The sequence below is a fragment of the Palaemon carinicauda genome, chromosome 20 (assembly GCF_036898095.1).
Source record: "Palaemon carinicauda isolate YSFRI2023 chromosome 20, ASM3689809v2, whole genome shotgun sequence".
Lineage (NCBI taxonomy): Eukaryota > Metazoa > Arthropoda > Malacostraca > Decapoda > Palaemonidae > Palaemon > Palaemon carinicauda.
Genome location: NC_090744.1, coordinates 18,298,097 through 18,312,563, shown reverse-complemented (window position 1 = coordinate 18,312,563; position 14,467 = coordinate 18,298,097). Strand labels below are relative to the sequence as shown.

At 48.6% G+C, this 14,467-nt stretch overlaps 1 protein-coding gene across 1 annotated transcript in view; it reads left to right on the top strand.

Annotated features, from left to right (window-relative positions):
• The window catches only part of LOC137660168 (2-oxoglutarate and iron-dependent oxygenase domain-containing protein 2-like), a 56,705-nt gene that overhangs the window by 923 nt on the left and 41,315 nt on the right, over window positions 1–14,467 (top strand). Inside the window, exon 2 of the mRNA XM_068394858.1 lies at window positions 13,095–13,294. Coding sequence (XP_068250959.1) covers window positions 13,175–13,294 — 120 coding nt within the window. The 5' untranslated portion in view covers window positions 13,095–13,174. The remainder of the gene's footprint in view (window positions 1–13,094; window positions 13,295–14,467) is intronic.

The following is a 14,467-nucleotide window of genomic DNA, read 5'->3' as shown; positions in this document are numbered from 1 at the left end:
GCACGGGGTCCCCAGCCCCCACCGTTAGGCAAGTAGGTAAGGACATGACTTGTAGGTTAGGTTACGGGGGAAAGTTTAAGTAAGTAATGTCCATTTTTAATGAACGCTTGAGGAAGTGGCCGCTGATATACAAAGGCTCCCCATATATTTTTCCTTCTCGCTATCTTGTGTTTTATGCATTCTGACCATGATTATTGGGGCGAATCCCCTGTTCATGAGTTTTTGGACCCCCTTATATAAAGACAATTATGGGGGACCCCAGTGGGAAACCGGAGTTTTTTGGGATGGGGAAATGTCATAAAAGAGTGATTTGCAGCAATAATAATGGGCAGAAATGTAAAATAAGCACAAGATAACCAGTTAGAAAAATTGTATTTTTGTACTGTATTACAGGGCAATATAACCTGGGCAGGAAAAAAATATGGTTCTTGTAAATGGCTCAAAATAGGCCAAAACGTGATTATTTAACTTTTGAGATTTGTAAAAGGGTACAGAACCTAACAAACCCACCTAACCTAACCCAGTAGTTCCCAGGTAACAACCTCTAGCCAGAGGGGCAAGCCCCCCGGACCCCCCTTTCCAGGTCACAGTCCCTAGCGAGGGACCAAGCACCCTGGACCCCCTTTTCCTGGTCACAGTCCCTAGCCGGGGGCCAAGCTCCCCGGATCCCCCTTCCCAGGTTACAAACCTTCCCAGGTCACAACTGCTAGCCGGACGCCCCCTTCCCAGGTCACAATCTAAAAGTAAATCACAGATAAATCCTTAGATGATGAATAAGATCACAAATGAATCCTTACATTATGAAAAATTAAGTCACAACTAATTCCTTACCTTATGATCGACATCATCGCCTTTTTTTTCTTGGCAATCTTTACAAAAGCTTTGCAGTAGGAAATTTGAAGGCCCTCCCTGAAAATTGAGTCAGAATCGGACCCTTGAGGCCTTATTTCGCTGTTATTTTTTAATTTCACGTGAGTAACAATAACTTTACACTGAATGGAGAGCATTTCCATCATAATCAATTGCCAACATAAACAAAATCATGCTAAATTTCGAAATAGATTGATGTGCTTCCCTCAGTTCACTATAGGAAACGTCTTTAGGAGATGGTGGTTAACTTAAAACTAAAGGCGAAGGTGGGAAAAAAATGAGTGCTGTAGAACAACATCCGGGAACTTATGAAGAAGTACTTGTAAGCTATTAATTGGTTTAAAAAAACTCCTGACAAATACGTCATTGTAAATGCACGGAAAGCTCCCCAAACTATGGGAAAAAAACGCATGCGCAATAAGTCCCCTTCGGTCTCTCAGATGTAAACAATGGACTTGGAGTGAAAAACATACTTCACATTTTAATAGACTGATACGTAAGTTATTATGCCCCAGCCCCTATTAAACATATAGAGAAAAATGCCAAACTAGCCAGTATTCGTCCATTTCTTATAGAGAATTCCAGTTTCGCTAGAAATTTGAGTGTCATATATTAACCGTTTATGTTTAAGCTTCTGCGGCCAACACAGCTGAACACACATTTTGGGCGCTGATCATATGTATGGTCAGTCTCCATGGCATTGTCCTGCTTGACAGGGCAATATCACTGTCCCTTGCATCTGCCATTCATGACCGACCTTTAAACTATTCAGAGTGCTAGATTTGGGTTAAGGATACTCGTCTTCAGAATGTGCTACGGTAAACTTAAGCTTGGGCACTGAGACCGAATAGACTTTGCATTTATATAACTTATGGTAATTAGGATCACTTGCCTACAACGGAGAAACTGGACAGGTGAAAATACATCATGAGCAAGTCGTAATGGTATAAATTTACCCGTGCACCGTTCAGAATCGTCGGTGAAATTATAGTTACGGATGGAGCAACATTTTTAATAAAAAAAAAATAGCTTTTCCTTTAGGAAATAATGTGCTTTTACTGAATTTGACCTTCATTTCAACAGCAAATGAACCGAAAACCGGTCAGGCTATCTAAGAACGGGAATATTTTTTTAGAAATCAAATGATTTTTGCTATTTCGTGCGCTCGCTTCGCTTGCGGAAAAAGAAAAACGTCAAGCTCCTATGTACTGGTAAGCGGTACATGCTGAGCTGTGCACGCTAACCTTGTTGATTAGTATTTCTTAGATAATTGAATTTTTATTTTCAGTGAATATAAATGTCATTTTCAAAGTAAATGGACGTTTTTCTGTAGGAAACACCCGTTTTTTTTTTTTAGTAGTAAAGCTTTTTTCGTCCATAATTATATTAAAACCAAGATTTTATGGCCTATCATACCCAAACCCGGGACATATTTAATTCATTGATGTTCGTAATGCCTGATGGATGTGAAGATTGATTACATAATGGACATTAAAGACATTCCAGTGAAAAGTTTTTATTATTTGAATAAATAATGATTGCTATGTTGATATGAAAAAACTTTGCAAATATTATGAAGGAGGGACATATTTCACCAGTGTTGTTAGCAGCATTTGGGGGAGCCTATAGGTCTATCTGTTGAGTCATCAGCAGCCATTGCCTGGCCCTCCCTGGTCCTAGCTTGGGTGGAGAGGAGACTTGGGCGCTGATCATATAATATATGGCCAGTCTCTAGGGCATTGTCCTGATTGCTAGGGCAATGTCATGGTCCCTTGCCTCTGCTATTCATGAGCGACCTTTAAAACCTTTAAGAATAAGCAAATAGTGCAAATAAAGTATTTTTAAAAGGCCCTCTAGTTGCAAACATGTGCTAATTTGTGGCTTACAAAGATTCAGAGATCCATCCATACATATACCAAGGCACTTCCCCCAATTTTGGGGGGTAGCCGACACCAACAATGAAGCAAAACAAAAAGGGGACCTCTACTCTCTATGTTCCTTCAGCCTAATCAGGGACTCAACCGAGTTCAGCTGGTACTGCTAGGGTGCCACAGCCCAACCTCCCACATTTCCACCACAGATGAAGCTTCATAATGCTGACTCCCCTACTGCTGCTACCTCAGAGATTCAGAGATACAAACACAATTCCAACTAAAATCATAAATACCAGACATTGTATTGAAAGTTCATAAAGAAATACTTCAATAAAACAATATATAATCTAATGAAGTAAACAAGATGACATTTTAGGTATGAAATGTGACTGTTTGTTTACTTTTGCAGCTGAAAATCGTAGGCATATGATTTAGGTGAAGCCTACCCTATTAACCCTTTTACCCCCAGGCTATTTGGAAATTTCCAACCCTTAACCCCCAGGGGGTTATTTTTTTCCCAGCACATTTTGCAGTATATTTTTTTTTAATTGCTCTAGCAGCCTTAATTTTTGTCATAGAGAGGTCAGGTTGGTCTCATTCTCTTGGAAAATGCCCGAATTTTCTCAAAAAATTATCAAAAATATGAAAAAAACAATTTTTTATGTCATTTTTTTGCAAGAACGTACCGGTACGTCCATGGGGGTAAAGGGATGGCTTATGTGAAACGTACCAGTACGTCCTTTGGGGGTAAAAGGGTTAAAATTATACATAACTCGACTTACAAACAGCTTCGGGGAATCTATTAAGTTTGTAAGTTAAAGGATTGGGTAATGTCTTCCTACCATCTTTAATTGGTTTCTGCTGAATCTGCTTCAGCATGCGAAGGCAGAAAATTGACATTATTGTTTACTGGCTAAAGGGGCATCTCCTAACCCTTTTACCCCCAATGGATGTACTGGTAAGTTTCACAAAACTCATCCCTTTACCCCCATGGACGTACTGGTACGTCCTTGCTAAAAACTGCTTTGTTCCGTAACCGAAATACAAACCACGCTATTTACAGAGGGTTTACCTTTTAGCGCAGCTGAAATGACGAGCCAATAGTTTTAACAAGGGTTAATTACCCCCGCGCTAGTTAGCGGGGAGTGGGGAAGGGTAGCTTGCTACCCCTCCCCCCTCCACACACCGGTGACTTGCTTCACTTCACTTTTGGCTCGGCGGTGATCAGACGTGTCTGCTCATCGTCCTCGTGACAGCCTTTAAATTTCTGCTTTTTCTTTTCAGCGTGTGTGTTGGTTGGAAGTTGACCCTCATTATTATTTCTTTACAATACGTACATGCCCTGGAGTTGCCGGTCGTCCTTGTGGGACTTTCATGTCGGACGTAAATACGGATCCGCACACCCTCTGCCCTCAATGTCGGGGCCGACGGTGTGACCAGGAGAACATGTGCCGTGAGTGCAGGGAGTGGTCTGCCTCCCAGTGGGAGAGGTTTGGCCGTCGGCGTAAGAAGAAGTCCAAGAGAGACCGTTCTCCTCCGGGGTTAGCCTTGAAGGAGGAAGGTTCTCGGGATTCTTCTTCCGCCGCCCAAACCTCCTCCGAAGCTCCCCCTCGTCCGCCTCCTAAGGAGAGTCGGCCGAGTGGGAGCGCAGGCCCTTGTTCTGTTTCCCGACCTTCGGTGGGGGGAGAGGGCGTCGCCTCCCATAGCGAGGCGGTTCCCCCTCCTCCTCCGGGGGAGGTTATTGATAATGCCTTAACCAATGATGATCTTTTACAGATTTGGTCGTCCCTGGGGCTTAAGGGCTTGCCCTCCAGGGTCGCTCTTATTGACCTTGTCTCGTTGGGGGCCGCTGTTAAGCAGTCGCCGGCGGTAGCAGAGGTAGACCCTCTGTCTATTGTCGACGTCGTGGTGACAGAGGCCTCCGACGTGGCTGGGCAATCCGCCGCAGGTGCTGTTGCGGATGATGGTGCTAAAGGCTCTCCTCCCCCTTCCGTATATCCTTCGAAGGGGGAAGTGAGTCCTTCGGTCTCTGCTGCTGCTCAGCTTCCTACTGAGGGAAGTGCTTTGACGGAGACTCCCCTTCGGAGGACCGATGGTCCCGACGATCTCTCCCGAGGCCGCCTCCGCCGTAAGGCTCACCGTCCGCTACGCCACAAGGGCCTCCCTTCCCCTTACAGGGGGACTAAGAGGCGCCTTTTTGGGTCTTCATCCTCCGGGGGGGACTCTCCTCGTCAGCCTCAACCTACAGCTCCGCCTTCCTTGAACCTCTCTGCAGACCGCTCACCATCTCCTGCCAGATCTTCGCCTTCTGGAGAACTCGTCACCCGACGGGCAACGGTCCCTTCGGGGCTAAGGGATCCTTCCCTTCCTCGAGCAGTGCTAGCGCACAGGCGCTCTCCTGCTCGCCAGCGCTCTCCTGATCTTCAGCGCTCTCCTGCTCGTCGGCGATCTCCTGCTCGTCGGCGATCTCCTGCTCGCCGACGCTCACCTGCTCGTCGGCTCTCTCCTGATGTTCGCCCCCCTCGCCAGCGCTCTCCTGCTCGTCAGCTCTCTTCTGAGCGTCAGCGCTCATTTGAGGACCATCGCCCTGCGGTCTCTGACCACCCTATAGTTCCTGCTGAGCTCCCTGCTCACCATCTGCCTGGTCCTGTGGCTACGCAACATCGTGCTGCGCGTGTGTCAAAGACACATGTTCGCCAACGCGCCAGCGATCTTCCAGTTCCTGCTCGTGAACGCGCCGCGCCACCTGTCCTTTCTCATGACATGCGTCGACCTTCTGCTCGCCAGCGATCTCCAGCTCGCCAGCGATCGCCTACGCGCCAGCGATTATCTCCTCGCCAGTGTTCACATGGTTCGCCAGCTTCTAGCTCGCCATCACGCGATCGCCCTCCTGCGCATGCTGATCACCATCGCACCCCATCACGCGATCGCCCACCTGCGCATGCTGCTCGCCATCGCTCGCCATCACGCGATTGCCCTCCTGCGCATGCTGCTCGCCATCGCTCGCCAATGCACGATCGCCCTCCTGCGCATGCTGATCACCATCGCACCCCATCACGCGGTCATTCACCTGCGCATGCTGCTCGCCATCGCATGCCATTACGCGGTCATTCACCTGCGCATGCTGCTCACCATCGCTCGCCAACGCGTCGACATGCCACATCGCGCCATCGCCAACCTGAGCGACTGCACTCACCAGCTCATCATCGATCGCCTGGGGATCTACATCGCCAGCGGTCTTCCTCACCTACGTGGCAGCGCGTTTCCTCGCCATCGCGCCAACGCTTGCGTTCGTCGCCTCGGACACGCGTTCATTTACCTGGCCACCCTCGCGACCGCTCGCCTGCGAGCCCGCGCGATCATTCGCCTGCGCGCCCGCGCGATCGTTCGCCTGCGCGCCCGCGCGACCGCTCGCCTGTGCGCCCGCGCGATCATCCACCTGTGCGCCCGCGCGATCATCCACCTGCGCGCCCGCGTGATCATCCACCTGCGCGCCCGCGCGATCATCCACCTGCGCGCCCGCGCGATCATCCACCTGCGCGCCCGCGCGACCATTCGCCCTCGCGCGACCATCGTTCGCGGCGAATTCCGCAGCCGGTGATAGCAGCAGGAACGCGTGCTCCTAGACGGCACTCGGGATCACCTCCACCCAAACACAGGTTGGTAGTGCAGGACGAGGAGAGGTTAGTACATCATTCTTCCCCACCTTCTTTTCAGGCAGGTACCGTGGTGTCCACTCCAAAGGATCGCCCGATCCCTTTCCCTTTAGCGAGGATTTTGGACTCTGTGTCCTTGGAGCAACAGACTTGGTTTGGTTCTCTGGCACGGGCATTAGTGAGTGTTATGAAACCAGCACCCGCCGGCCAGGGTAACAAACCAACGGCTGTCTCTCCTACGCTGAAGAGAAAGAGAGGAGTGGACTTCGTGGTAACTTCCCCCAGGGCGAAGTTGGTTCCCAAGAGGTCGGTCGCGAAGGTCCCTTCTCCTGCACGAGTGCTCTCTCCTTCTCCCGTGGACGAGGCCTTTCCGTCCTCAGGTGAGTCCAGTGGGGCGGTAAGTCTTCCCCTCGGCACCAGGGGGGGAGACTTTGCTTCATGCAGGAGAATCGTCTCGTGAGGAAGGGGCCCCTCGAACCTCGTTGTTGGGATCCTGTATCCCTCCCAGGAGGGAATCCAAGGACTCCATGACCGTCCCTAAATCCTCTGCAAGGATTCGTCAGGAACCCACGACTACCCAGGGGAATGTCCACGTGTCACCCCAGGAAGAGATCCCTGGGGCAGGAGACTTAGCTGCCAGCCCGCAGGGAGGAGGACAGCAAGAATCCGAACATGCCTTCTGGCAGGTCCTAAGCCTGATAAGGCAACTTAACGGGCTTATGGATCCAGTCATCGCCCCCCGTGAAGGCAAAGACACGATTTTGGATGAAGTGTTTGACGTTCGGAAGGCCCCTAAGACCAGTGCAGCTCTGCCCTGGTCTCGGGGGCTGAAGAGTGCCAGGGCTAGGGCCAACGCTCAGCTCGCACTTCTTGCCTCCTCCAGTCGTTCCACTGCCGGGAACAAGCTCATCCCTCCTCCTCGTCTTCAGCAGAGGAGGTATTTCGAGATCCTGGGTGAGCACAACCTCGCTCTTCCTCTCCATCACTCTGTGGAGGAGCTGGCGAAGGGAGTTCCCCTTGAGAAACTCTCTGCCCGGCAGGTGTCGTTCTCAACGGCAGAGATCCTTAGCCACAAGAAGGTCGCTAAGTGTGCCATGCAGGCCACTTTGTGGCTGGACTTTTGGCTAGGATCTCTGGGCATCCTATTGCGATCGGAGGACTTGTCCAAGGAGACCAATAGGAAGGCCTTAGAGACCTTCTTGCTCTCGGGCACCCGCTCCATCGAGTTTTTGGCGCACCAGGTTACCACCCTGTGGGCCAACTCGGTGTTGAAGCGTCGCGATGCTGTGTCCGAGAGATTCCATCCGAAGGTCCCCGCCATAGATGTGTGTAGGCTCCGATATGCTTCCCTTTTGGGGGAGAGCCTGTTTGAGCCTCAAGACATGGAGCGAACGGCTGAGAGGTGGAGGAAATTCAGCACGGACTCCCTCCTCCATAGGGCCCTTGCAACTCGGCCCTATAAGCCTCCAGCCCCGCCACAACAGCAGCAACAGCCTCGTAAGGCTCCCAAACAGGCACCGGCAGCTAAGAAGGTGGTGTCTAAGCCCCAGCCCTTTCCAGCCAAGGTCAAGAGGGGCGGTAAGTCCTCCTGGGGAGGCAAGACTCCTAGGGGTGGCGGCCGCAAGCCTTAGGGGTGGCAGTCCCCCTGCATGTCCACCTTTGGGGGGATGCCTTCAGCGTTGCGTCCGCAGGTGGCAGCAACACGGGGCCGATGCTTGGACGGTCTCAATGATCGGCCAAGGCTATCGCGTCCCGTTCACAACATCTCAACCTCCCCTGACAGCGAATCCAGTGTCGTTGAGCTCCTATGCCACGGGATCGGCAAAGGGGCTGGCCCTTCAGGCCGAAGTCGAGACCATGCTCGAGAAGGGTGCTCTCCAGGAGGTCGTGGACGGCTCCCCAGGCTTCTTCAGTCGACTCTTTCTTGTAAAGAAGGCTACTGGAGGCTGGAGACCCGTCATCGATCTCTCAGCTCCGAACAGGTTTGTCAAACAAACCCGGTTCAGCATGGAGACAGCAGACACGGTCAGACTTGCGGTGAGACCACAAGACTTCATGTGCACACTGGATCTAAAGGACGCGTACTTCCAGATCCCAATCCATCCGTCTTCCAGGAAGTACAGTACCTGAGATTTTGCCTAGACAACAAGATCTACCAGTTCAAGGTGCTGTATTTCGGTCTCTCCACAGCTCCTCAGGTGTTCACCAGAGTGTTCACCCTGATTTCATCTTGGGCGCACAGGAACGGCATTCGTCTCCTTCGTTACCAGGACGATTGACTGATCCTAGCAGACTCGGAGTCGACCCTTCTTCGGCACCGAGACAGGCTTCTGGATCTTTGCCAGGATCTGGGGATCATGGTAAACCTCGAGAAGTCCTCTCTGCAGCCGTCCCAACGACTGGTTTATCTAGGCATGCTAATAGACACCAATCTCCACAAAGCCTTTCCATCAGACGACCGGATAGCAAGGCTGAGGAGGGTGGCGGAACCCTTCCTCAGGCGAAAAGAACTCCCCGCCCAATCGTGGTTGCGTCTCTTAGGCCACCTATCCTCCCTGGCCCGTCTGGTTCCAAACAGCCGCCTCAGGATGAGATCCCTTCAATGGCGGCTCAAGTCCCTGTGGAATCAAGGATCCGATTCCCCGGACATTCTGATCCCAATGGGGTCTCTGGAACAGACGGACTTGCGGTGGTGGCTGGCCGACGAGAACCTGCGGAAGGGAGTGAGTCTTCTCGTCCTCCCCCCAGAATTGACTCTGTTTTCGGACGCGTCAAAAGAAGGGTGGGGGGCGCACGTTCTGAACCAGAGGGCCTCAGGCCTTTGGTCAGAATCAGAAAAGTGCCTACACATCAACCTGCTAGAATTGAAGGCCGTCTTTCTGGCTCTTCAGCAGTTCCAACGGTCCCTGGCGGGTCACTCCATGGTGGTGATGAGCGACAACACCACGGTAGTGGCTTATATCAACAAGCAGGGAGGCACTTTTTCGAAACAGCTATCCCATCTTGCAGTAGAGACTCTGAGGTGGACCGAAACCCACTCGATAACACTATCAGCTCGCTTCATTCCTGGCAAGAGGAATGTGCTCGCCGACAGTCTGAGCAGGGCTTCGCAGATAGTGAGTACCGAGTGGTCTTTGGATCCTCAGATAGCCAACAAAGTCCTGACTTTGTGGGGTTCCCCGACTGTGGACTTGTTCGCGACAGCCTTGAACTTCAAGCTGCCCCTGTACTGCTCCCCAGTCCCGGACCCCAAGGCACTCTGGCAAGATGCTTTCCAGCAACGGTGGGACAACATCGACGTGTACGCCTTCCCACCGTTCTGTCTGATGAGAAGGGTGCTCAACAGGACCAGACTATCGGTCAACTGTTCGATGACTCTGGTAGCTCCGCTATGGCATCACGCGGAATGTTTTCCGATGCCATTATTCCAGCAATAGCGGACTTCCTCGTGTATCTGCGAGAAGAAATGCGCCTTTCTGTCTCGGCAGTGAAAGGCTATCGCTCAGCCTTAAGCCTGGCCTTCAGATTGAAGGGCGTGGATATTTCTTCATCGCTAGAACTCTCTTTACTCATGCGTAGCTATGAGCTTACCTGCCCCCAGTTGGAAGTAAGACCCCCTCCTTGGAACGTGGTTCGAGTCCTCAGGTCTCTTAAGAGACCTCCCTTCGAGCCGCTACGCCAGGCCTCCGATCGCCACCTGTCTTGGAAGACGGCCTTCCTACTCGCCTTGGCTTCGGCCAAGCGAGTTAGTGAACTTCATGGTCTCTCGTACGACATCGCCCATTCAAGGGGATGGGGGGAGGTAACGTTCAGGTTCGTCCCTGAGTTTGTTGCCAAGACTCAGAATCCTGGAGTGCCGGATCCTCGGTTCGACTCTTTCAGGAGCGCGAGTCTCCGTTCTGTAACAAGCGACCCAGACCAGCTGCTACTATGTCCAGTGAGGTGTCTGAGGCACTACTTGAAGAGAACGGCTGCAGTCCGTCCTCATGTGCGAGCTTTGTTTGTGAGCACAGGCAGGACTAAGAGGAGGGTCACCAGGAACACCATCTCAGCCTGGATTCGAAGGGTTATCCACCATGCCCTGAATCCTGACCCTCCTCCGTCACGTCGCCCTCGGGCCCACGATGTCAGGGGTATTGCTGCATCCCTGGCCTTCAAGAGAAACTTCTCTGTGACGCAGGTACTTCAAGCTGGGGTCTGGAAGCGTCAAACAACCTTCACAGCCCACTACCTGCAAGACGTGACCCACAGGAGCCTCGATACGTTTTCTATCGGCCCTGTGGTGGCTGCACAACAGCTGGTCTAACCTCAGGCTCCTTTTGGACAAGTAGCAGTAGGTTGAGGGCGTTGTTACCCGGTCTTAGTCTGCGTAAATGAAAGAGTATGTCTGACCCTTACTTCTTTCTTCATTCTCCCCTCTCTTGGGGAAGCAGCATCCTGGTCCTCGCATAGCGACCTCGACCTCTGCAGGTAACCCATGCTTCTTTGTGCTCCTAGTATTAAGCTTAATACTGTTGCGTCTCCCATACCCTGACGAGGTGGTTTGGGGAACGTCCTATCCTAGAATTCCTATCTGAAGGTCTCAAGGTCAACTTCATAGGACGAGTCACACTCTCCTCCTCACACTGCTTATGTAGGCCACTTGTGGAACTTGTGAGGTACAGGGGCTCCCTCTCTCTAGTGCTGCTCACTAAGGGATCGAGCCCCCGGGCAAGCCGAAGTCAGTAAGGCTGGGGACTTTCCACCCTTCCTAAGGGGTAAGTCACCCTCTGTAAATAGCGTGGTTTGTATTTCGGTTACGGAACAAATGACAAATTCGAAGATAATTTGTATTTTTCCTAACCATACAAACCTTAGCTATTTACATATATGTGCCCGCCATCCCTGACCCCCAAGTCAAGTCCTACCTCTAAGTGAAGTGAAGCAAGTCACCGGTGTGTGGAGGGGGGAGGGGTAGCAAGCTACCCTTCCCCACCCCCCGCTAACTAGCGCGGGGGTAATTAACCCTCGTTAAAACTATTGGCTCGTCATTTCAGCTGCGCTAAAAGGTAAACCCTCTGTAAATAGCTAAGGTTTGTATGGTTAGGAAAAATACAAATTATCTTCGAATTTGTCATATTTACATTTTTTTTGCATGTTTTTGATAGCTTTATGAGAAACTTCAGGCATTTTCCAAAAGATTGAGACCAACTTGACCTCTCTATGACGAAAATTAAGGCTGTATGAGCAATTTAAAAAATATATATTGCAAAATGTGCTTAAAAAAAAAAGACGCCTGGGGGTTAAGGGTTGGAAAGTTCCAAATAGCCTGGGGGTAAAAGGGTTAATTTGAGTTGCTTGAGATAGGACTCAAAATATTTTTCACCTTTTATTATTCATTTCTTAGCTCCCACCAGTGTACTAGCAGTGCAACTTCAGTACAGTAGAGTAAATTCTGATTTTGGCTGTCAAGCTGCACAGATTTGTCCTCGACGCTATCCAACCTGCCTGCGTATTTTTATTGTTATGGAATGTGTTATTTTGTTTGGTTTGGAATATAGAAATTTCTAAAATCTTCATTCATCATCATCATCTCCTACACTTATTGATACAAAAGTCCTCTTTTAGATTTTGCCAGTTGTCTCTATCTTGAGCTTTTAAATCAATACTTTTTCATTCATCATCTACTTAATGCTTCATAGTCCTCAGCCATGTAGGGCTGTGTCTTCCAACTCTTCTAGTTCCATGTTGAGCCCAGCTAAACGTTTGGTGAACTAATCTCTTTGGGAGTGCTAAGAGTATCCCCAAACCATCTCCATCTACCCGTCATCATGATCACATCCACATATGGCTTTCGAGTAATCTCTTATACTGTAGTTTCATTTCTAATCCTATCCTGCCATTTAACTCCCAATATTCTTCTGAGGGCTTTGTTCTCAAATGTACTAAATCTATTGGAGATTGTTTCATTGTCATACCGTGACTCGTGTCTCTATAGTAACACCGATCTCACAAAACTGATGTGTAGTCTGATTTCTATATGTAATTTCAGGCAATTTGATTTCCAAATGTTACTTAACCTAGCCATTGTCTGATTTGCTTTTTTCAATCATTCACTAAACTCTAATTCTAAAGACCCTGTATTGGAGATCATAGTTCCTAGATACTTGAAGGATTCTACCTCATTAATCCTTTCTCCTTCCGATGATATTTCATCTCCAATGGATACCAAACGGAATTACAGTATTTGTAACTGATGTTAGAGAAAATTATTTGTTCCGTAACTGACATACAAACCACGCTATTTAATAGGGAGTTATTACTTTCAGCGTAGCTGAAATGACGAGCCATTAGAATTTTAACGAGGTTTACAACCCCACCGCTAGTTAGCGGGGGTAGGGAGGGTAGTTTGCTACCCCCCCCTCACACACACCTGTGCTTGAGCTCACTTTGCTTAGAGGTAGGACTTCAAGGGGGATAGGGCTGGCGGACAAGTTTGATTAAATAGCTAAGGTTTGTATAGTTAGGAAAAATACAAATTATCTACGAATTTGTCATGTTATTACATAGACATTTTGATTGTAATGAGATAGGAGTAATTCTAACACACCATAGATTTTACTGTGAACAGCTTGCTAAACCCACTTAATTTCTTTAATATTTAGTCTTTAGTTCACTGCATTTTAGTAAAAGTGAAAATTAATTTCTTTTTCAGACCCTGTCCTGCAAGTTTGCTTATTGTATACTCCTGCTTCAATATTATAACCAAGTAGATGGTCTCATGCAAGTGGCACAATGTCCAGGACTAAGTTTTGCATCTGCCAGTGTTTCTTCACGAAAAACTTATTCGTAAATCAGTGCAAGCTTCATGTTACTTACCTGAACAAAGCTCAGTTTTTAAAAGAATATTCTAAGGTAAGTAGATTGATTGTTACACGGCATATTAAATGGGATTATTGTATGTTTATTGCTTTTTATGATTGGAACTGTGTGCAATATACTGTAGTAAGTTGTTACGGCATATTAAATGGGATTATTGTATGTTTATTGCTTTTTATGATTGGAACTGTGTGCAATATACTGTAGTAAGTTGTTACTGTACATTTATGAATTATCCATGCGGGTAATTGATGTTTGTTCGTACGCAAATACAAACCTTCGTCACTTATGGGGGTTTACTCCGTTGTTTCTTTTCCATGACCAGAATTTTAAGGGATTAGTTGGATTCCGGCTATCTCACCCGCTCTGGGCAGAAGCGTTCGGGGCTAGTAACTCTTTCTTCATTTTGCTCCAGCTCGCCATGCTAGCCACATGGGCCTGTATAAACTGCTGTTCCATGCTTTGTACTTGTATATTGTGAATATGAGTGCTTTACAAGTATAGGAGCCTGCCCCAGCCTTGAGGATCATGAAGAGTGTGAATCTGTCGCGGTGTTCGCTGATCCGCAAAACACGTCTTTTCTCTTTCACAACTACAGAAAAGCATTCAAAGCAAAATGGATAAAAGTTAGACAGACATTCGTGCACGCCACCTTGACCACACATCACCTATCAGAGTGGCGCGTCGGCAACTAGACCATGAAACTGCCATTACACTGTCATTTTGGGCACACCCAGATGTGTGAAAAGGAATTTTATCGTCCTAATCTAAACCAGTACTGTATGTAACTTCCCAGACACGTCTAGGCAAACTACTGCCACATTAATGTCGCCACTATAATATCTGTCAGAAATAATAGATGCAAGTACCTCGGAGAGCCGTAGGAATAATTTACAAACTAGTTAAGAACAATAATTTATGAAAACATGCCCGCCATTTTCTAGTTTTTTTTTCTCCACAGCATTTCAGAAAACAATCCCCTTATATAAAAAGGTCAGATTCTTGCCAGCATTATTTGGTATCACGATTTTGAGAATCCACAAGGGAAACCCCAAAAACTATTAGATACTCTCAGTTTTTTAGTTGTAAGGCACAATTGGAGGATATTTAACCTTGCATGGTGTATCGGCTCCTCCATGTTGACCAGTTTTTCCGACTTTTTACTATAGTCTATGGGTATCATCAGTCACTTTATTTATAATTCTGTAC